Consider the following 24,000-nt stretch of genomic DNA (forward strand, 5'->3'; position numbering starts at 1 on the left):
TAATTAACAAAGTATCAAAATTAATTTCAACCTATCTTAAAATTTTAATTCTTAGTATTGTGTTTACTTTGTGTACTTGAGAATTTGACTAATATGTATTTATTTGAACGATAATGATATTTTAACCATATTTTTTTTATATTTTAACATTATTTACGTGTCATATTTTAACCGAGAAACATATAAAATATGCAAAAATTTGTCATTTGATGTCCTATTTATTTTTGTTTTTTGTAGTAAGAAGATTATTTTTCCATTGTAATATTTGACTTTGTTGTTTTCATCATTTTGACTTTTGATTAATGTAGATGTTATCGTTGCTTTGTATTGTTATGGTACCTAAAAGAATTGTCATAGATTAAATGAAAATATAATTATTAATACTATTTTGGGTTAAATATGTTTTTAGTCCCTAAACTATTGACCGTTTCTGGTTTTCGTCCCTCTTCCAAACTAAGGTACAATTTAGTCCTCAATCTTTAAAAAACGTTCGTTTTAGTCGAAAAAACGAACGTTTTGAGGACTAAAACGAGGACTAAAAACAAAATTTTGAGGACTAAAACGAACGTTTTTCTAAAGAATGAGGACCAAATTGTACCTTAGTTTGGAAGAGGGACGAAAACCAGAAACGGCCAATAGTTTAGGGACTAAAAACATATTTAACCCTACTATTTTTATCATTTTTTAAAATAATTTCAAGTAAAATAAATAATTTAATTACTTATTTTATACCATTATTGAAAAATAATTAATAATTTAAATTTTGAAACTGTTAAAAAAAATTAAATAATTTGTGCTAGTTTTAAATCAGTGTTAAAAAGTAGATTTAATACATCGTTCGGTCAAAAATGATGTATTAAACCTAAAAGGTAATAAAAACAATAACTGTAGAAACAACATCATATTTTGGTCAACAACATCATAATGACATAGATTCAAGAGATCTCTGGAAAAAAAAAATGACATACATCCAAACGGGGAAGAGATAGGAATTTGAGAGAAGAGGCTACTGGAGAGGAGGAGAAGGAGAGGAAGTCATTGGAAAGAAGATTCAAGAAGAGAAGGATTTGGGAACAGAGGTAAGATATGCTTCCATGAAATCATTTTTTGTATGTGCCATGAACCTGTATGAGATCAACTTTGCTTAAATTGAGACTATACTCATTTTAATTGTTATTATAGTATATTTCTATTTAGATGATGATGTTATTATAGTATATTACAACTCTTCATCACTCATCAATTCACACTACCTTTGTATGACCCCGTTTTTGTTACTCCACCACCATTGTACCCTTCTATTCCATTCATCATAACATCTAATCATAATTCCTCCCCACAAGACAACCAAGACAGATCAAACAATTATAACATCTTCTGACTCAACCCATAACCTTAGACCACAAACCTTCCTAAATCGCCGTCTTCCACCGGAAACCGCCGCGAGCCACATGAATGTCATTCCACGAGAACGGCGCACCTGTAAATAGTGAATCTCCATCGCCTTCTTCAAGCCGCCGTCAGCCACCTTGATGTGCCTCTCCGCCGTCATCATCGCCACCGCTACTCTCTCGCCCTTTAAGGACCGCCGCTCTAGAGCTGCCATCTTCCTCGCGCCTCCCTCATCTTCTTCAACATCCGCCTATCACTTCCTCATCCCGAGCCACACCGCACCACTGCAGTTGCCGTGGAGGAAGGAGCTTCCCCGCGCCGTGGCTGCCAAATCTGGGAAGAAGGGAGGTCGCTCCCTTTGTTTCTCTCAAGGAAGAAACCGGGGTTGGGCCTTTGGCTGTTTTTGAAACTCTGAAAAATTCTCCCTCCACCACCACCAACGGTCCACCACCACCACTGGCTCCATTCACCATCCGATACCTAATTTGTTCTTCTATAAAATGGATGTCGACATCCGTGAACGGACGTTGGCATCCGTGGACGGACGTTGGCATCCGTGGACGGACGTTGGCATCCGTGGACGGACGTTGGCATCCGTGGACGGACGTTGGCATCCGTGGACGGACGTTGGCATCCGTGAACGGACGTTGGCATCCGTGAACGGACGTTGGCATCCGTGAACGGAAGTTGGCATCCGTGAACGGACGTTGGCATCCGTGAACGGACGTTGGCATCCGTGAACGGACGTTGGCATCCGTGAACGGACGTTGGCATCCGTGAACGGACGTTGGCATCCGTGAACGGACGTTGGCATCCGTGAACGGACGTTGGCATCCGTGAACGGACGTTGGCATCCGTGAACGGGCGTTGGCATCCGTGAACGGGCGTTGGCATCCGTGAACGGACGTTGGCATCCGTGAACGGACGTTGGCATCCGTGAACGGACGTTGGCATCCGTGAACGGACGTTGGCATCCGTGAACGGACGTTGGCATCCGTGAACGGACGTTGGCATCCGTGAACGGACGTTGGCATCCGTGAACGGACGTTGGCATCCGTGAACGGACGTTGGCATCCGTGAACGGACGTTGGCATCCGTGAACGGACGTTGGCATCCGTGAACGGACGTTGGCATCCGTGAACGGACGTTGGCATCCGTGAACGGACGTTGGCATCCGTGAACGGACGTTGGCATCCGTGAACGGACGTTGGCATCCGTGAACGACGTTGACATCCGTGAACGTTGACATCCGTGAACGTTGACATCCGTGAACGTTGACATCCGTGAACAGTTGTTGACATCCGTTTACATATTTTATATTTTACTTTATTGTTTTTATTTTAAAAAAAAATAACAGATGTGCCATATGGTTTAATAAATTTTTACAAAATATTTTATTTATTATTTAATTAATAATATATAAATTAAATTAATAATAATTATTTTATTAAATAAAATAAAATTAATTTATAAATAATTAAGTAATAATTTTAAAAAAATAATATTTATATATTAATTTAAAATATAAAATATTAAAAAACTAAAAAGTAAAAAAAATAAACTAATTCAACGGTGACACATCCGTTTAATAGATTTATAATAAAAGTTTTAATTATTATTTAAATAATAATACATAAATTAAAATTAATAATAATTATTTTATTAAATAAAATAAAATTAATTTATAAATAATTAATAATAATTTTAAAATAATTAAATAATATTTATATACTAATTAAAAATACAAAAATTTAATAAATTAAAAACTAAAAAAATTCAACGGATGTCACCACATGGTTAACGTTGGCACATCCATTTTAATATATTTATAAAAGATATTTTAATTATTATTTAAATAATAATACATAAATTGAATTAATAATAATTATTTTATTAAATAAAATAAAATTAATTTATAAATAAATAAGTAATAATTTTAAAAATATTAAATAATATTTATATATTAATTTAAAATACAATAAATTAAAAAACTAAAATTTTGTGTTAAGGGAAGTGGAAGAGAGAAGGTTACAGGGGCGGGGGGCTTGCTGGTGAGAGTAAAAGAGAAAGTGATGAGAGGGGATTGAGATTAGAGTTTTAAACAATAAAAAATAAAATTGGTAAAAGTAAAAAATAAAAAAAGATAAATTTGGAATTTAAAAAGATTGGGGAAGTGTAGGGAGAAAATGGGATGGTAGAGAGAGCATCACTCTTCTCATCTCACCAAATGAAGAAGTATGAAAAAGAGGGTGAAATTATAAAACTAAAAAAAATAGTTTTCCTTTTTAGTATTGTTTTTTTTTTCTTAAATAAAATAATAAAAATCATAAAATAAAAATAATTGTAATCTTTATTGTTGTGTTTATTTTGTAAATATTGTTTTTCTTAAAGTAAAAGAATTGTAAAATAAAAAAATAGGTTTTAGCTTTTTATTGTTGTCTTCTTTTTTAAATGTTATTTTTCTTCAAATAAAAATTTCTAAAATCACAAAAATAGTTTCTTTAAGTTTTCATTGTCATCTTTTCTTTTATAGTGTTGTTTTTCTTAAATAAATTATAAAATCACAAAAATAATTTTCAAAGCTCTTTTGTTGTCTTTCTTTTTAAAACATTGTTTGTCATAAATATAAAAATTCTCAAATCATAAACAATAGTTTTGTTGTTGTCTTTCTGCTTAAAATGTTATTTTTCTTTAATAAAAAACTCTAAAATCACAAAAAATAGTTTTTAAGCGAATGTGAAGTGTACTCTGACACGCAAATTGGTGATGCAGGAGACTTGGTTCACATGACATTATTTGCAAGAGCAGAACCAATAGATGAGGATGAAGCGTTAAAGAAACCTATGTGGAAGAATGCAATGATTGAAGAAATCAATTCCATTGAGAAAAATGGAACATGGAATCTAGTTGATCTTCTAGTTGGGAAAAGATGTATAGGAGTGAAGTGGGTGTTTAAACTAAAGTTGAAACCTGATGGATCAATCTCCAAACACAAGGCTAGGCTTGTAGCAAAGGGCTTCCTTCAAAGACAAGACTTCAACTTTTCTGAGGTGTTTGCACCAGTAGAACGAATATAAACTATTTGTCTGGTGATTGTCGTGGCATGCTCAAGGAGTTGGCCATTCTTCCAGCTTGATGTGAAGTCAGCTTTCCTTCATGGATCTTTGGAGGAAGAAGTATACGTCCAGAGGGCTCCTGGATTTATTAAAGAAGCCAAAGAACACCAAGTCTACAAACTGCAGAAAGCGTTATATGGGCTGAGACAAACTCCAAGAGTCTGGAATAAACGTATTGACTCCTTTTTAATCAAACTCAAATTCACCAGATGTGTTATTGAACATAGCGTCTATGTTAAAGGAGGCACAAGAGAAGATTTGCTAATCATCTGTCTATACGTAGATGATATGCTTATCACGGGATCAAATCCAGCTCTCATAGAAGAATTCAAGAGGGTCATGGAGGTTGAATTCGAAATGACAGACTTGGGTAGGCTAAGTCACTTCCTAGAAATGGAATTCACTTATACTACTGCACGGTTAATCTTACACCAGAAAAGGTATGCTGGAGAGTTATTGGAAAGATTCAACATGACATCTTGTAATGCTGTAAGGAGTCCAATGGAGGTTAATCTAAAATTGGATCGGATCGAGTGGAGTGGTCCATTTTCACAGCTACTTACAAATAAGGAGTTAATAGAAAAATCTATAAAAGAAAACTATTTAATATAAGCAATGATAAAAGAAAACTATTTAATATAAGCAATGATTGATTGGAAAATCTTACAGAAAATTGATTCAGTAAGTATTAGTGGATCGCATGGCCCACTGGATGTATTGTGCTTTCGTAGACCCAAGAATAAAAGCCACACACCAACTAGGTTGAAGGACTTAAAAATAACCTTTTAAAATTCTTACAATTTTTTTAAAATGTTTTCCAAAAGATATTAAAAGTTTCACCAACAATTCTCATTCTTAAGAGTTTTAACTCATATATGTAAATATATATTTAGTTTATAATTTATTTTTTAAATATATATTTTATATTATTTGTTACCTAATTAGTTTTCTAACATCATTGTATTTATTTATTTTAAGTCAGTGATATATGAGGAAAATATTTTTTTAAACTCATTATTTTTTCTAAAATTCAGGATATGTTTTAAAATAAAATAAAATAATTTAATAGAAAATCAATATAATATCACCTACTCAATGGTTCTTAATTACTTAATGAAACTATATACATTAGAAGAAAAATATTAAGATATTTTTGTTCAATAAAATGATGGTTTAAATAAATCAATCCATTATTCATGCAAAAAAGTATTATCTTCCTTATTATTCATGAGTTATAGAAGTTGTTGGGATGGAACCATATAAGAGAAAACAATATTTTTTATAAGGACCACCATATATTGATGGCCATAACTTTTTTTAATGGCTTAAAACTAACCTTTTAAAGTAAATATTCCATTTAAAACCTTGAACATTTCATTAATTAGATTGGATGAAAAGTAGTTATGTATGTATAAAAATTTATTTTTTATCAAATGACTATTAAACATATATAAAACTTGTGATAAGCATAAATTTATTAAAAGTAAAATATCACATATATAACAAAAGGTAAGTGTGAGAACCTGATAAACTAATGCACACTAATCCATTCTCTGATCACATTTTTACTGCACCTTGCCACGTCAAAATCCACTCACTTTCTCTCAGCATGCACTGAATGCCATATGTCATCTTGGAAGCTTCTAAAAGCTGTAGTGGAAACCAGGTGGCAGTGTGTAACTGCTCAACCGTTTGACGAGGAAGAGAAAAACAATTTCTCTGAAAACACTTCTCTTCCTTCCATGCAATCATCATCTTCCTCTCGAATTCTGATCTTCCATCTTCTCTGCATTTTCTCTGCACTCTTTCATCTCCTCTTCGAAATAACTCACCATCATCTCTTCCAATATCATTTCAGACACCGTAGAAGCCTTCCCTGCACTGTGAGCATTATTTTGAACCGAACAAAAACCAAAAATCTGGATTGGTAAGTTCTCGTCCCTGCACTTGTCTGTTTTAGGTCATGCGAACCAAATCCTGGTTGCATGCATGGGTTATAGGTTTGAATCTTATGTCATTTTTGGTATCTTAGATTTAGTGAAAATCGTGGAGTGATTCATTGGGTAGAAAGCTGCTATTGACCGAGAGAAAATCTTAAGCAATTGGAAGTACACTGCTAGATCAGGTAAGGGAAGCTTATAAGTTTAATTCATACTGCTTGATTTTGTGATCTGAGTTGCATGTATGTAAAGTCTGATGTTGGAACTGTTGTGAACGATTTCTGATATCTGATATGATTTCTGGTGTTGGTTTAATCTGTCATAGACAAATACTGCTTGTATGTATTATGTATGTTGTTTTTGATTTTGATTAAATGCATGTTGATCTGATCATGTATAAATGGAATTATGGTGATTGTATAGTTGGAATGATTCAAATGTTGAAATCTGTATGATGATGATGTTTAAGGTGAATTAAATCTGGAATGAAAGTTATAAAGTTATAAATTGTAAATCTGGAAAATTTTTCTAAGTCTGAGAAATCTGAAATTTCATTCTTTCCCACTGATAAATGACGTTCGTCCCTGTACGGTCTTAAACCGTTCGGCATTTCAGTAAAGTAACTTAGATTGGGATTCTTTCATTTGGAAGGAATTCTGCTCATGAACGAGCGTCCCAAATTGGATGTCTGAGCGTTCGTCTAGCTCAGCAATATTTAGATATTTAAAACTTTATGAATAAGTAACGCTCGGTCTTATACTGAGGCGTTCGTCCTAATTAGCGTTCGACCTTATGTTGAACGTTCGTCTTTGATAGCGCTCGTCCTTATGTCGAGCCTTCGTTTTTCATAAGCGTTCGGCCTTATGTCGAGCGTTCGTCATTTGTAGCGTTCGGCCTTATGTCGAGCGTCCGTTCTCAATAAGCGCTCGGTCTTATCACGAGCGTCCGTTCTGAATCTCGCTAGGTCTCTTACCTCGCGTTCGTACTAAGTGAATATTCAATTGATAAAATAGCGTTCGTTCAAAATATTTAAACATTCATTTTTCTTTGCGTTCGTTCCATTCCTGGAATTGGATTCATATGTAAATCTCTTGAAAAATAATTCTAAGTGTTCTTGACCCTCCTTTGTACATTAAATCTGGTTCAAGTTTCTATCATGATTATTTTCTAAGTACCAGTACACTTCAAGTCGAGTCGGTTCATTTAACAGAATCCACAGAAATTACGTTCGTTCTAAGTATTTTTCCTGAGTATCCAGTGAAGTTATTTGGACGTTCGTCCTGAGTGTTCAGTGGACTGTACGTTCGTTCTGTTATTCTCTTACAGTTAAAGATGAAATTGATGTTACATCATATTGAATTACAGTGTGAACACTATATGGATTAAATCTATGTTTATGGATATTGGATGAGCGTTCCAGGGAGGAACGTCTCTTATATATTGAAAGATTGAATTGGTAAAGTATGACTATGGTTAGCTAATGCTGGCTTGGTCCATCCTGATATTCCGTGATGCTCATCTTCATGTAGAAGGGAGTAGTCATGTGTGGGAATGGCAGGAGGTCTTTCGTATCCCTCACTTAGCAGGGGCGAAGGATTAACCTCGAGTGGCAGCTGTTGAGGGTATCCCAGTTACTACATCACTCGGGTGCAAGGACGCCTGTAGCTACACGGTTCATACAGTCCGGACGGTCTGTCTTATATATCTTTCTGTGTTAAATTACATGAACAATTTACCTGATGTGTGTGTGAATCGAATTACGAACTGTATGTGTGTTGTATTAATTAAACAGTATAAGCTTACCCTTGCATTTCATTTGTGTTGTCTACTGTCCATGTATCTCCGTCTTGTCAAAATGCAATGATCATCCGTTGTGGATGTGAGCAGATGGTGATGCATCCCTTGAAGTCATGCTGGAAGAAGAAAATTTGGAGGATGCAAATCTGGTGGAAGTCGAAGTTAAAGCCGAGCCTTAGAGTGCTTGTTAGTTTAGTACTGTATAGATATTAGATCATTTTGGAACGTTCGGTTATCATTTTTGTAAAACCGTTCGTTATTAGTGCTCGTTATTTCTGAGCTGAAATTTGTAACTCTGAAACCTTAAGTTGTTCTGTTTTAAATTCTCTGCACTTGAATACGCACGTTATTTGTACACCAGCCGTTAGGCTTTGAAACTTGGTTTCCTGTTAATATTAAGACTGTTTACTGTTCACTGTTAATTGTAATTAATTCTGAATTATGGTATTACTATATTTTGGGATGTTACATTAGTGGTATCAGAGCAGTTTTGTTCTATTAAAGGACACTGTAGGGTTATGAGTGCACTGTGTTTTTGCTGTGTGCTTATTGCATGTTTAATGAGTTATTATTGTTTTAACTCTTGGACATAACTAACGCTCGTTTGTTTTTCTCTGCATCCAGAGAACAAATGGCACCTAGACTTCCTCCTCCTCCCCAACCGAGTGAGTCCGATACGTCCAGCAACACTAGGTTGTTGGAAACAGTGGTTGAAAGGCTACATCAACAGAACACAACGTTGCTGGAGCAGAACGCCACCCTGATGCAGCAAAACCAAGCCGCTATGCAAGGTTTGGAGGCCTCGCGTGTCAACTCTGAAAACACGCAAAGGCAGTTGATGGAGATCTTGGCTGCAACCAGAGGTGCGCCTGGAGCATCTTCTTCTAATGCTGCCCAGCCTGCAGCTGAATGGAGTTTGGAGAGTTTCCTCCAACATCATCCGGCTAAATTCAGTGGGAAATGCCTTCCTGATGAGGCAGACCAGTGGCTAAGGGATATGGAGAGGATCTTCAATGCTAAGAGGTGTCCGGATGAGAACCGTTTAGCATACACTGAGTACTTGTTGACGGGAGAAGCAAGCCACTGGTGGGCAAGCGCTAGAGCCATCCTAACTGACGCTCAACAACCAGTCACGTGGGAAGTTTTCAGGAATAAATTTTATGAAGAATACTTCCCTGACAGCGTCCGTTTTGCAAAGGAGGTTGAATTTTTACAGCTGGTTCAGGGGGGAATGTCAGTTTCTGAGTATACGAACAAGTTCAAACACTTGATTCGTTTCAATACAATGGCCGCTAGTGAGGAGTGGCAGTGCAGAAAATTTGAGAACGGGCTACGCAGTGATCTAAAGGTTGTGATTTCCAGTTTGTGTATCAGAACGTTCCCTGCTATGGTTGAGAGGGCCAAGGTGTTGGAGAAGAACTTGGCAGAGGCAGAACGACACAAGAAGCAACAACAAGTTAGTAGGGGACCAATGGTGTCCAGGGGAGGTTCTGTCCAAAGGAGACTACCTTACGCTCGTCCGAATCAATCAGCCAATACGAGTGGTTCTCAAGCATTGATTCCTGTCGGACAAACTGGACAAGGAAATGTAACTTGCTTTCAATGTGGGGGGCCGCATTATCGTTCGTCCTGCCCTCAGCTAGTGGGAGGGAAACGCTGCAACCGATGTGGACGAAGTGGACACGTGGGGAACGAGTGTAACATGAGTGGGAGAGCAGTGATGAGACCACCAAACACTGGAAGAAATCAGCCCAGGGGGGGACGAGCACAAGCAGTAGGTCGTGTGTACGCTATCACTGGAGCGGAGGCAGCAAGCGCAGGTAATCTTATAACTGGTGAATGCTTGCTGTTTGGAATGCCTTGTCATGTACTGTTTGATTCTGGGGCGACGCACTCCTTCATCTCGAAGGCGTGTGTTGAAAAGCTGGGAATAGTGGAGAGGGATATGCAGTTTGACTTGGTGGTATCAACACCAGCGGCTGGAGAGATTAGGACATCTACCGTATGCATTAGATGTCCTATTGTGGTTGAGGGGCATAGTTATAAGGTGAACTTAATCTGTTTACCTTTGAAGGACTTGGAAATAATTCTAGGAATGGATTGGTTGGCTACCAACCATATTATTATAGATTGTGGGAAGAAGGAGTTAGTTTTTCCAAGTGAAGAAGAGGAAGAACTGTCAATCACTGTTGGGCAGTTTAAGGAGGACATCATGGAGGGAGCAAGCTGTTTCCTTATCATGACGTATGAAGGCAGTGAGATGGAGCGTTCATCCAATGTTGATAACAGTGGAGGACGAACAGTAGTGGATGAATTTCAAGATGTTTTTCCGGATGAAGTACCTGGTCTACCTCCCATCCGTGAGGTAGAATTCACAATTGATTTGGTAACCACTGCTGCACCCATCTCGGTTCAACCTTACAGAATGGCACCAGCTGAGTTGGTGGAGCTTAAGAAGCAAATTGAAGAGTTAATGGATAAGAAGTTCATCCGGCCAAGTGCTTCACCATGGGGAGCGCCTGTATTGTTGGTCAAGAAGAAGGATGGCAGCTCACGGCTATGCATTGATTATAGGCAACTTAATAAGCTGACCATCAAGAACAAGTATCCTCTTCCAAGGATTGATGACCTGCTGGACCAGTTGCATGGTGCGTGTGTATTTTCTAAAATTGATTTACGTTCGGGCTATCATCAAATTAGAGTGAAAGAAGAAGACATTCAGAAGACTGCATTTCGGTCTCGTTATGGCCATTATGAGTATGTGGTGATGCCCTTTGGAGTGATAAACGCACCTGCAATCTTCATGGACTATATGAACAGAATCTTCAGGCCGTACCTTGATAAGTTTGTTGTGGTGTTTATTGATGACATCCTCATTTATTCCAAGAGCTTTGAAGAACATGAAGACCACTTGAGGATTGTCTTGAGCGTATTGAGGGAGAAAGAGCTGTATGCCAAGCGTTCAAAGTGTGAATTCTGGATGAAGGAGATCCAATTTTTGGGGCACGTTGTTTCTGCTGGTGGTATTGCAGTGGATCCAGCCAAAGTGAAGGCAGTACTAGATTGGGAGAGTCCACGTTCTGTCACGGAAGTTAGAAGCTTTGTGGGACTTGCGGGCTACTATAGGCGGTTCATTGAGGGATTTTCTAAGATAGTAGCCCCTCTGACTTACCTCACCAGGAAGGATCAGCCGTTTGCTTGGACAGATAGATGTGAGGAGAGCTTCCAGGAATTGAAGAGAAAATTAACAAGCGCTCCTGTGTTGGTCATTCCAGATACGGCCAAACCTTTTGAAGTGTATTGTGATGCATCATATCAAGGTTTGGGCTGTGTGCTGATGCAGGAAAGGAGGGCAGTGGCTTATGCTTCGAGACAGTTAAAAATCCATGAGAAGAATTACCCCACACACGACTTGGAGCTAGCAGCAGTCGTGTTTGCATTAAAAATCTGGAGGCATTATCTGTATGGTGCAACGTTTCAGGTGTTTAGTGATCACAAGAGTCTCAAGTACCTCTTTGATCAAAAGGAGCTGAATATGAGGCAAAGGAGGTGGCTTGAATTCTTGAAGGATTATGAATTCGAACTGTTGTATCATCCTGGAAAAGCTAATGTGGTGGCTGATGCCTTGAGTAGGAAGGCCGTAAGAGTTTCTGCAATGATGGTGAAGGAGCTGAACTTGGTGGAGAGTTTTAGAGATCTAAGATTACAATTTGATTTAGGAGCGAACGTTATAAAGTGCTGTAATCTTAGAATTTCCAGTGATGTGTTTGACAGAATTTGGATGAAGCAACGTGAGGATGAAGAATTGGTGAAAATTTTGAACGTGCTCGGTACAGATCAGGCTAAGGGGTTCAATGCTGGAACGGATGGTCTACTGAGATATATGGGGAGAACGTGTATTCCAAATGACAGTGAGCTGAAGAGAATTATAATGGAGGAGGGACATCACAGCCGTCTTAGCATGCATCCTGGCATGACTAAGATGTATCAGGACCTTCGTTTGTCATTCTGGTGGCCTGGGATGAAGAGTGACATTGCATGTTTTGTGTCATCTTGTTTAACCTGTCAAAGAGCCAAGGCTGAACATCAAAGACCAGGAGGATTGCTGCAGCCATTGGAGATTCCAGAATGGAAGTGGGATAGCATCTCCATGGATTTCGTGACTCATCTGCCACGTACAGTCCGAAACCATGATTCAATTTGGGTAATTGTGGATAGATTGACTAAGAGCGCCCATTTCTTGGCTGTTAATTTAAAGATGTCCATGTCAAACTTGGCCAAATTGTACATTAAGGAGATTGTTAGACTGCATGGAGTTCCTTCAAGTATTATATCAGATCGGGACACGAGATTCACATCTCGTTTTTGGCAGTCATTGCAAGGAGAATTGGGAAGCAAACTGCAAATGAGTTCTGCTTATCACCCTCAGACGGATGGCCAATCTGAGCGAACCATCCAGACTCTTGAAGACTTGTTGAGGACTTGCGTTATAGATCATATGGGAGTATGGGATGAGGTTCTGCCGCTTGTTGAATTCACGCACAACAATAGCTTTCAAGCAAGCATAGGAATGGCACCGTTTGAAGCTCTTTATGGAAGAAAGTGTAGAACTCCTTTGTGTTGGTTCCAAGAAGGTGAAACTGCAGTAACTGGACCTGAATTAATCCAGCAAACAACTGAGAAGGTGAAACTGATTCAAGAACGTTTGAAGACTTCTCAAAGCAGGCAGAAATCGTATGCAGATAGGAGAAGAAGACCCTTAGAATTCGCTGCTGGAGATCACGTCTTTCTGAGGTTGAATCCAATCACTGGTGTGGGAAGAGTTCTTCGTCCAAAGAAGCTTTCACCAAAGTACGTAGGACCCTATCAGATTCTGAAAAAGATTGGAGCAGTGGCGTATGAACTGGCTTTACCTCCTCAACTGTCCAACCTTCATCCAGTCTTTCACGTTTCACAACTCCGGAAGTATATAGCTGATCCATCACACGTACTGGAGTTAGAAGATATCCAAATTCGCCCAGACCGGACACTGGAGATGCAACCTGTTTGTGTGGAAGACAGCCGCACCAGACTCTACAAAGGTAAAGATATTCGTCTCGTGAAAGTGGTGTGGAATGCCAAGACTGGAGACTCAACATGGGAGGTGGAAGATGCTGTGAAGAAATTGTACCCTCACCTATTCCCTGGTAAGCTTTAGAATTTTCGAGGACGAAAATTTTTGTAGTTAAGGGGAATGTGAGAACCTGATAAACTAATGCACACTAATCCATTCTCTGATCACATTTTTACTGCACCTTGCCACGTCAAAATCCACTCACTTTCTCTCAGCATGCACTGAATGCCATATGTCATCTTGGAAGCTTCTAAAAGCTGTAGTGGAAACCAGGTGGCAGTGTGTAACTGCTCAACCGTTTGACGAGGAAGAGAAAAACAATTTCTCTGAAAACACTTCTCTTCCTTCCATGCAATCATCATCTTCCTCTCGAATTCTGATCTTCCATCTTCTCTGCATTTTCTCTGCACTCTTTCATCTCCTCTTCGAAATAACTCACCATCATCTCTTCCAATATCATTTCAGACACCGTAGAAGCCTTCCCTGCACTGTGAGCATTGTTTTGAACCGAACAAAAACCAAAAATCTGGATTGGTAAGTTCTCGTCCCTGCACTTGTCTGTTTTAGGTCATGCGAACCAAATCCTGGTTGCATGCATGGGTTATAGGTTTGAATCTTATGTCATTTTTGGTATCTTAGATTTAGTGAAAATCGTGGAGTGATTCATTGGGTAGAAAGCTGCTATTGACCGAGAGAAAATCTTAAGCAATTGGAAGTACACTGCTAGATCAGGTAAGGGAAGCTTATAAGTTTAATTCATACTGCTTGATTTTGTGATCTGAGTTGCATGTATGTAAAGTCTGATGTTGGAACTGTTGTGAACGATTTCTGATATCTGATATGATTTCTGGTGTTGGTTTAATCTGTCATAGACAAATACTGCTTGTATGTATTATGTATGTTGTTTTTGATTTTGATTAAATGCATGTTGATCTGATCATGTATAAATGGAATTATGGTGATTGTATAGTTGGAATGATTCAAATGTTGAAATCTGTATGATGATGATGTTTAAGGTGAATTAAATCTGGAATGAAAGTTATAAAGTTATAAATTGTAAATCTGGAAAATTTTTCTAAGTCTGAGAAATCTGAAATTTCATTCTTTCCCACTGATAAATGACGTTCGTCCCTGTACGGTCTTAAACCGTTCGGCATTTCAGTAAAGTAACTTAGATTGGGATTCTTTCATTTGGAAGGAATTCTGCTAATGAACGAGCGTCCCAAATTGGATGTCTGAGCGTTCGTCTAGCTCAGCAATATTTAGATATTTAAAACTTTATGAATAAGTAACGCTCGGTCTTATACTGAGGCGTTCGTCCTAATTAGCGTTCGACCTTATGTTGAACGTTCGTCTTTGATAGCGCTCGTCCTTATGTCGAGCCTTCGTTTTTCATAAGCGTTCGGCCTTATGTCGAGCGTTCGTCATTTGTAGCGTTCGGCCTTATGTCGAGCGTCCGTTCTCAATAAGCGCTCGGTCTTATCACGAGCGTCCGTTCTGAATCTCGCTAGGTCTCTTACCTCGCGTTCGTACTAAGTGAATATTCAATTGATAAAATAGCGTTCGTTCAAAATATTTAAACATTCATTTTTCTTTGCGTTCGTTCCATTCCTGGAATTGGATTCATATGTAAATCTCTTGAAAAATAATTCTAAGTGTTCTTGACCCTCCTTTGTACATTAAATCTGGTTCAAGTTTCTATCATGATTATTTTCTAAGTACCAGTACACTTCAAGTCGAGTCGGTTCATTTAACAGAATCCACAGAAATTACGTTCGTTCTAAGTATTTTTCCTGAGTATCCAGTGAAGTTATTTGGACGTTCGTCCTGAGTGTTCAGTGGACTGTACGTTCGTTCTGTTATTCTCTTACAGTTAAAGATGAAATTGATGTTACATCATATTGAATTACAGTGTGAACACTATATGGATTAAATCTATGTTTATGGATATTGGATGAGCGTTCCAGGGAGGAACGTCTCTTATATATTGAAAGATTGAATTGGTAAAGTATGACTATGGTTAGCTAATGCTGGCTTGGTCCATCCTGATATTCCGTGATGCTCATCTTCATGTAGAAGGGAGTAGTCATGTGTGGGAATGGCAGGAGGTCTTTCGTATCCCTCACTTAGCAGGGGCGAAGGATTAACCTCGAGTGGCAGCTGTTGAGGGTATCCCAGTTACTACATCACTCGGGTGCAAGGACGCCTGTAGCTACACGGTTCATACAGTCCGGACGGTCTGTCTTATATATCTTTCTGTGTTAAATTACATGAACAATTTACCTGATGTGTGTGTGAATCGAATTACGAACTGTATGTGTGTTGTATTAATTAAACAGTATAAGCTTACCCTTGCATTTCATTTGTGTTGTCTACTGTCCATGTATCTCCGTCTTGTCAAAATGCAATGATCATCCGTTGTGGATGTGAGCAGATGGTGATGCATCCCTTGAAGTCATGCTGGAAGAAGAAAATTTGGAGGATGCAAATCTGGTGGAAGTCGAAGTTAAAGCCGAGCCTTAGAGTGCTTGTTAGTTTAGTACTGTATAGATATTAGATCATTTTGGAACGTTCGGTTATCATTTTTGTAAAACCGTTCGTTATTAGTGCTCGTTATTTCTGAGCTGAAATTTGTAACTCTGAAACCTTAAGTTGTTCTGTTTTAAATTCTCTGCACTTGAATACGCACGTTATTTGTACACCAGCCGTTAGGCTTTGAAACTTGGTTTCCTGTTAATATTAAGACTGTTTACTGTTCACTGTTAATTGTAATTAATTCTGAATTATGGTATTACTATATTTTGGGATGTTACAGTAAGTAAACTTCAGCCTTTCCAGAACAAATTTATATATATATATATAGAGAGAGAGATCAGACAAAAATTAAACAACATATGGATCAACTCCAAAATCTATTTCACCAACACAATAAAAAAATGTATTTTATTATTTTGCTTAGCTTTATTTAATTAAAGCCATTGATGGAGCAGATAAAGCAATGGTTCTCATCCACCAGTACTCATTGAGTGTGACAAATAAATGGCGATTAAAGAAATTGATTAACTATAAATTATCGTAACAGCCATTATTTATGTTTTTCTTCTCAAACTGAAATAATTACAAGTTGTTAAAATGGATTGAAATGAGTTAGTCAATAGTCATGGATTCGGATCAAATTGAAATTTTCATCAATTTTAAATTCGATTTATTAAAAATTTGACTCAATTTAACATACTAACTCATTTAAGATGATTTTAATTTTTTTTAATTTTAAATTATATATGAGATTTAACATCGTTTTATATTAAAATTTATTTATATTTAAATTAAAAAAATGTTTTTTTAATTAGAAAAGAAAACTGAAATTAAGTGAGTGAGTAAATGAACTTCTTTAATCTACTAATTAGTGATAAATCAAACTAAATTTAAATTTTTTTAATAGTGAATAAGTGAATCAAATTGTCTTTATTCATAATGTGTTGGATGAAATTGAGTCAAATAACATATTTTAACAGAAATAATTAAAAAAATTACTAGTTAAAAATCTCGATTTTTATTTGAATGAAATAACTTTAAGAAATAGTATTTTAATTTAGTAAATGGAAATAGTTAAACTTGACATCGGAAAAAAAATATATAACTGATTAATATTATGATAATATGATTTTTATTTTTTTGTAAAAGCATAATTAACTAATATTTAAAATAATGAAAAAAACGTAAAAATGTACCTTTACTCTCCTAAAAATGAGACAAAAAAATAGAATAGCTATTAAATATAAAAATAGGAATAGAAATAAATTTATAATTTAAAAAGCAGAATAAGATAATGAAGTTGAGAATCCTGGTAATGAGAAATTGTCCAATTAACGTTTGCATTCATCAAACACTGACAAGAAAAACTTAGTTGGCACCAACACCATCTCCTTGTCTTGAAGTCCATAAAGGGAAAATGAGCAGCTCTGTACCTAAATTCACCAACACCAACCTTTGCCATTAATCAACCATGGTGGTTACATACCAATACAAAATTGCTGCAAAAATTCTCCTAACCAACAATCATTACAAAAAATTAACTTCTTCTACTTTCACTATTTTAAAATTTCATCTTTCTTCTCAATTAAACTAACATTAAGTAATTATAAGAGTTTTTTCAATTTTATGTCCGTCCAATAATATTAATAATACAGATATTGAAGTTTTGTCACAATTTTATTTTTAAAAAATATTTAAAAAATATAATAGAAAAGTATTTAAATTCTTTTAAATTTTAACTCTTAAATGATGAGACTTGAGACTATTAAAAACATAAATTAAAAAGATTGTGAAATAAGTAAATAATTTATAAATGCTGATTAAAAAATGAAAATGATATAAATTGGAGTTAATATTACAGAGTTTGAGAAATGGAAAGGTAATAGTGACAAAAGGGAAGACCGAAGTCTAGCAGTCTAAGTCAAGTAAACCCTTTCCACAAGAAATGTCCATTTTCCATATCCACTTCTGCTTCCACTCTTCGCCTACCTCATTAAGCAACTTTCATCTTTTCTCTTTAACAATAATAATCATATATTATCTTCTTGTAGTTATGAACATTAGACAAACATGTTATGACTATGATCCACGTATCAATACATCAAAGATTATTTAAGAAACTTGTAGTTGTGAAAATATTTAAATTTATAAAATATTTAAAGCTTTTGGCTGTGCTCTTTTGGATAGATTTGGGGGAGATGATTTGGGGGAGATGATTTGAATAGATTTGAGTGGATTTGAGGATAATTTTTTAGTTGTTTTTTTGAGTGGATTTGTGGGTAATTGAGAGTGGATTTAGAAGTAAAGTTTGTGAGAATTAGTGTAGGATTTGATTGATGTGATAGATTTTAAAAATTAGTTTAATTGGTAGAAATTAAAGATTACCAAAATGCCCCTAGTTATAAAAGTAATATAAAATGTTATATTTAATTATAAAAATGTTTATAAAGAAAAAAAAATTATGAATAATTTATAAAATTAATGTTTAAAAATTATAAAAATTAAATAATCAACTTATTTTTAATAAACTAGAAAATATAATATACCTAATTTTATTAAAAAGTACATTTTTAAATTATAATATTAAAATAATTATAAAAAAAACTGAAAAATATATATTGCGTAACGTGTAACAGGTTACGCGGGTGCAACCAAAATTCATTCTTCTCTGTAACCGCGTTCGTGTAACAGGTTACGCGAGTGCAAGCAAAATTCATTCTTCTTTGTAACCGGTTACACTCTGCTGTAACCGGTTATTTTTGGCTGATGTATGGAAGCAAAGATGGGGATATATACGTCTTTTCCTCGTAAATCATCGCAAATCCTCTCACATTTGCGAGATGAGCTGAACAGTGAAATCCCGCAAATCAGCGGATATCCATCTTACCAAATCCGTGCAAATCCATCAAAACGAACGACCTTGCTTTTAGAAATCCATCCGCAGTAATTCACGTGAATAGTATTTTTCCTCCAAACGAACACATGAGCCTAATTATATTATCATACATTACGAATAAATTTGCTTACATTATCAAAGTTTAGGTAAGACGTTCATGAAGATATAAAATACCGTTAAAAAAATACACTCAAGTATATGATTGACTAAATATGCGTGAGCATATCAAAATCAATGTATAATTGAATACATGAATTTTACTGCGAAGAAAACATGTTATTTATGTATTTATGTATTTATGTTATTGTTAAAACAACATTTAAATCCACAAAGTTATAGTACTTTTTTTATAGAGTATTTGAGTCGTTTTTTGTTAGATAGTCTTGTATACTAAATAGTATTGTTATACTCACGAAAACAAAAAGAGCTATGTAAAATTTACAATGTGTTTAAAAAAAATATTTTGAATTAATTTTCGTATGCGGCTTAAATTTTGTTGTTGTTGGAATTTATAATAATTTGTTCTTTATATTTGAATTTATAATTCATTCTAGTTTTTATATTATTTTCTTAATTGAGTTTTTAATTTAAAAAAAACTCAATTGAGTTTTTATCTTTTTAAAAAAATGTAATGCTATCTCTTTTATTAAATTGAGAGTAAAATTTGAAAATGTCATGTACTAAATTATGAGTACGTTAGATATAAAAAATTGGATTACTTTTTACTTAAAAAATGTTACGTCTTAACACCGAAACTAAATTCAAACAGATGTATTTTGAAACGATATTAAAAAATAAAAACTGATTAAAAAACAAATATAAACACAATATTTTCATAATTTTTAATTAAATTCATTTGTTTTAAAGTAACGGTAGAATGACATTTTTTCTATAGTATAAGAATAAAATAGTAATAAAAAATAATTTTTATATTTTTTAAAAAATAATAAAGGATAATATTAAATGAAGGTAAAAATTTTGTGGTGTTGTTGAATATGTATCTGAGAGAGTGGAGGACTTGAAGGTAAAAAAAACCAAAGGTGTGAAATTTTTAGAACGTGAGACATACTCTTAAGGCAAAGAAGCAGAACAGTGGTACAGACACCAACGTTTTGCGCTGTCTCTTTTTATTGCAGCACCATCCAACCCTTCTCTTCTAAGTAAGTTAGTTAATTTCTTACACATGGCAAGGTTTCTTCTCACCTCTTCCTCGCACATTCCTCTCTTCTCCTCCCTACCCTTCACCCTTTTCTTTCTTCTTCTTTCACTCATGTCTGTATTCTCTGTCGTAACGTTTCTCTGCGGTTCTGAGAAACTCAAGAAGCTCCGCATGGAAGCTCGGAAAGCAACAACAAAAAGGTCCAATTCCAAGGACCAAAACCTCGTTTCCAACCTCAACAGCAACCTCGGCAACAGGGCACTCTCCATGGTGAAGATGCTGTCGTGGAGGAAGGTTCAGGCAGAGGGAGAACCTCAAGGAGATTGCAGTAGTGACCATGATGAAGAAGCCCTTTGGAGGAAGAACATCTTGATGGGAGAAAAGTGTCGTCCTTTAAACTTTTCTGGCAAATTTGAGAATGATTTTCAAGGCAAGAATTAATGCTTCCTCTTTTTTGTTGTGCTCAGGAATTGTGTTTGTGTGGCTTCAATTAGAACATCCTAAGTCACTCTTCAGGTTTTGCACAGTGTGTAGAGTTTGCTCTGCTGTAAGATGGAAACAAAGTTAGCAATTTTTTTGTTTTTTTGTAAGAACTGGTGTTGCTTTGCAGGTTAGAAACTTTTTCGTATGATGGGATTATTTTTTTCTTCTGGTCTTGTTATTGTTTTAATTTTGTTCAGTATTTTTAGGATTTACGCAAGATATGTTAGAGATATAGTTTTCTAACTTCGTTTGAACAGAAAAAAAAAACGGTAATATATTGCAGTTTCAATTAAGCAGAAAATGAATAGTTTGAAACAGTGAAAAATCACTTTTCAGTTTCTTCTCCGTGGTTGACTTTGGGAAACTTTTTGCGTGGAGTAATTGTTATTTGACCAATTGTGATTAAGGGTTTATTTTGTGTGTTTGTGTTGAACGTTAGAATATCTTGCGTCGTTTTAAACTTTAAACGTATAATTCTTTTACACTTATTTTATATTATTTCTTTTTATTTTTTATTTTTTTAAAAAGATAGATAAAATTCATCTTTTTATAATTATTTTATTCTTGAATGTTAAATGTGTGTTTACCGTTTCTCTCGTTTCTCTTTTGGTTGTAGAATTTTCTAGTTGGACGTTTTCCTTGGAATACGCTTTTATAATAGAACGATATATTACATTCATTTTACACCTTTTTTCTTAATAAAAAAAATAGAGGTGAAAAATAACAGGTGTAAAAATAGTTTTTTTTTTATAATATTTAAAAGAAAATCAATGCTTTATGGTATTTGTTAATAAATTGGTCTATCAAGAAAAGAAAAAAAAAACGAAGTAAAAAATGACCAACTCCGTTTTTCTTTTTCTTTTCCCTAGTTCTTTAACTTATTTATTGGATGTTAAGAGAGACTCTCAATGCAAAAAAAAAAAAAATCAAGAATGCTATCGTATGGTGTAGATTTGTTGCAAATTTGTTACTTTCAAGTATTTTCCGTGAGATTTCTATATATATCGTGTTTTGGTTTAATTTTATTTTTCGGATATTACAATTTGAAAATTTATCAGTACAATCTGGACAGAAAATATTTTTTTATATAATTTTTAATTGAATAATTTAGGATATATTTTTTACTTTTTAATTATATAATTTAAAATTTATTTTTAAAATTTTAGATTTTCCAGTTAAGAAAATTCATTTTTATTTTCAAATTACATAATATAAATTCCTTTTTAATTTATAGATATTTAAAATTTATTTTTAATTTTTAGATTACACTATTTAAAATTTATTTTTTAAAAATAATTTTAAATTAATTTAAGTTATTTATTTATAAAAAATTAAATTATGTAATAATTGTTTTTTAGATTTCAATATCTAAAAGTTATTATCAAGTATTAAAATAACTTGTATAAAGAATATAATGTGATATGTTGTTTCTCTCTTCTAAATAAATAAAGCGTGAAGGTAGAAAATATAAACTTTAAGAAGACGGGAGCAAAGGGACAACGACAGATGAGATGACGAAGCACCAGCGACAGTAACATAGGAGATGGAAGAGAATAAGGACCTTTTGGTCTTTTACGCACTACCATAGAAGTGTAGGGAGAAATGACCAGGGTGTATAAAGAAATACCCTTTGTTTGGTTATGAAGACGGCTTTGGTGCGCCAACATCCTTCCGCTACTGAGTGTTTCATCCTACACCTCCAAGATCTCATCCTGCACCTTCAAAAATTCCACTTTTAACCTTCTGACATCTCATCATCATCCTGCACCTCCAACTTTTTCAAAACTTTATTTTCAACTCTAATAAATATTTTTCCATTTTCTTTTTTTTTTTATTAAAAAAATCTTCACTACCTTAATAATAATTTAATTTAATTTATTTTAAAATTTAAATATTATTTAAAATAATTTTTTATTTTAATAATTATTAAAATATAATTTATATTATAATAATAATTATATTAAAAACATAAAAATAAATTAATAAAAATAATAATAATAATAATAATAAATAATAATAAAAATAAATTTGATTTAACATATTCAAATATATTAAATTATAATAAAATATTAAAATAAATTAAATAATTATTAAATTTTAAATAAAAATGAAAATTTTAAAAAGCTTATTTATATATTAAAATCTATAAAATATGTTAATACTTTTCTTTTTATTTAAAATTTAATAAATATTAAACTTAAATAAAAATTATAATATGTACTTATTATATTTTTATATTTTAATAATTAATAAATATAATTTATATTTTTAAAATAGTTTTATTAAAAAAATTGAAAAATAATAACTAAAATAAAAATAAAAATAAAAATAAAAATAATATTTAAAATTATATTTAATATATTTAAATATATTAAATTATATTAAAATATTAAATTAAATTTAATAATTATTAAAATTTAAAAAAAACAAAATTTTGAAAAATTTGTTAATCGGATATCGATATCCGATCAGTTATAAATCGGATACATATCCGATAAAGAAGGGTTTTTAAAATTTAATTTTATATATAAATTTTAATAATTATTTAATTTAATTTAATATTTTAATATAATTTAGTATATTTAAATATTTTATTTAATATAATTTTATTTGTTATTTGATAAAGAAGGGTTTTTAAAATTTAATTTTATATATAAATTTTAATAATTATTTAATTGAATTTAATATTTTAATATAATTTAATATATTTAAGTATATTTAATATAATTTACTTTTTTGTTATTATTTTTATTTTTTATTATTTTATTATTTTATTTTTAATATAATTATTATTATAACATAAATTATATTTTAATAATTATTAAAATATAAAATTATATTAAATAATATTTAAATTTTAAATTTAATTATTATTAAGGTGATACAGAGTCTTTTTAACAAGAAAAAGAAGAAAATAAAAATATATTTATTAAAATTAAAAATAAATTTTCTATAAAGTTAAAGATGTAGGATAATGATGAGATGTCAGAAGGTTAAAAGTGGAATTTTTGGAGGTGCAGGATGAGGTCTTGGAGGTGTAGGATGAAACACTGTCCGCTATTTGATCCACTAAATGGCCCACGAAAAGCCTAGCTCAGTTTTTCCTTATCCAACTCATATTACTTGTCAAATTCGACACACACTAAATCAGTTTAAAATTGTTAAATAATAATAATGATAATAATAACATAGCTATCTTTTATTTTATTTTATTATTCTATATTTATTTTTGAAATATTAAATTATTCAAAATATTATATACAATACTCTATTTTAAAAAAAATCCTAAAAAGGTTAACAAAATGTTTTGAAATTACAATTTTAACAAAATAAATAAACAAATAAAACCATTACACAATTGATATAATTCAATTCTACCTGATTACGTGTGAGTTGGATTGGATTAAGTTTAATAAAAGAATTTAAAATTATTTTTTAAATTAAATGACTTGTTTTTTAAAATTTGACCAAATCCTACGTCCTAAAGTAAGGTGTGCTATTCCTTCGAGTAGTTGATGGAAAAATAAAAAAAAATATATAATAGAATGAAATTATAGAATATTATATAT

The 24,000-nt window shown here is 33.5% G+C and overlaps 1 protein-coding gene across 1 annotated transcript; it reads left to right on the forward strand.

Annotated features, from left to right (window-relative positions):
• The first annotated feature begins 19,864 nt into the window (after window positions 1-19,864).
• Window positions 19,865-20,596, forward strand: LOC148204514 (uncharacterized). The gene has a single exon (XM_088095540.1). It carries the CDS (start codon window positions 19,973-19,975, stop codon window positions 20,387-20,389), a length of 417 nt encoding a protein of 138 aa, XP_087951666.1. The 5' UTR covers window positions 19,865-19,972; the 3' UTR covers window positions 20,390-20,596.
• The last annotated feature ends 3,404 nt before the right edge of the window (window positions 20,597-24,000 follow it).

The sequence above is a fragment of the Vigna umbellata genome, chromosome 1, assembly GCF_029865625.1.
Source record: "Vigna umbellata cultivar VRB3 chromosome 1, Vumbellata_1.0, whole genome shotgun sequence".
Classification (NCBI taxonomy): domain Eukaryota; kingdom Viridiplantae; phylum Streptophyta; class Magnoliopsida; order Fabales; family Fabaceae; genus Vigna; species Vigna umbellata.

What these genes read in the sequence shown, in the direction of transcription:
- LOC148204514 (XM_088095540.1), top strand. Translation starts at nt 19,973, where the DNA reads ATGGCAAGGTTTCTTCTCACCTCTTCCTCGCACATTCCTCTCTTCTCC.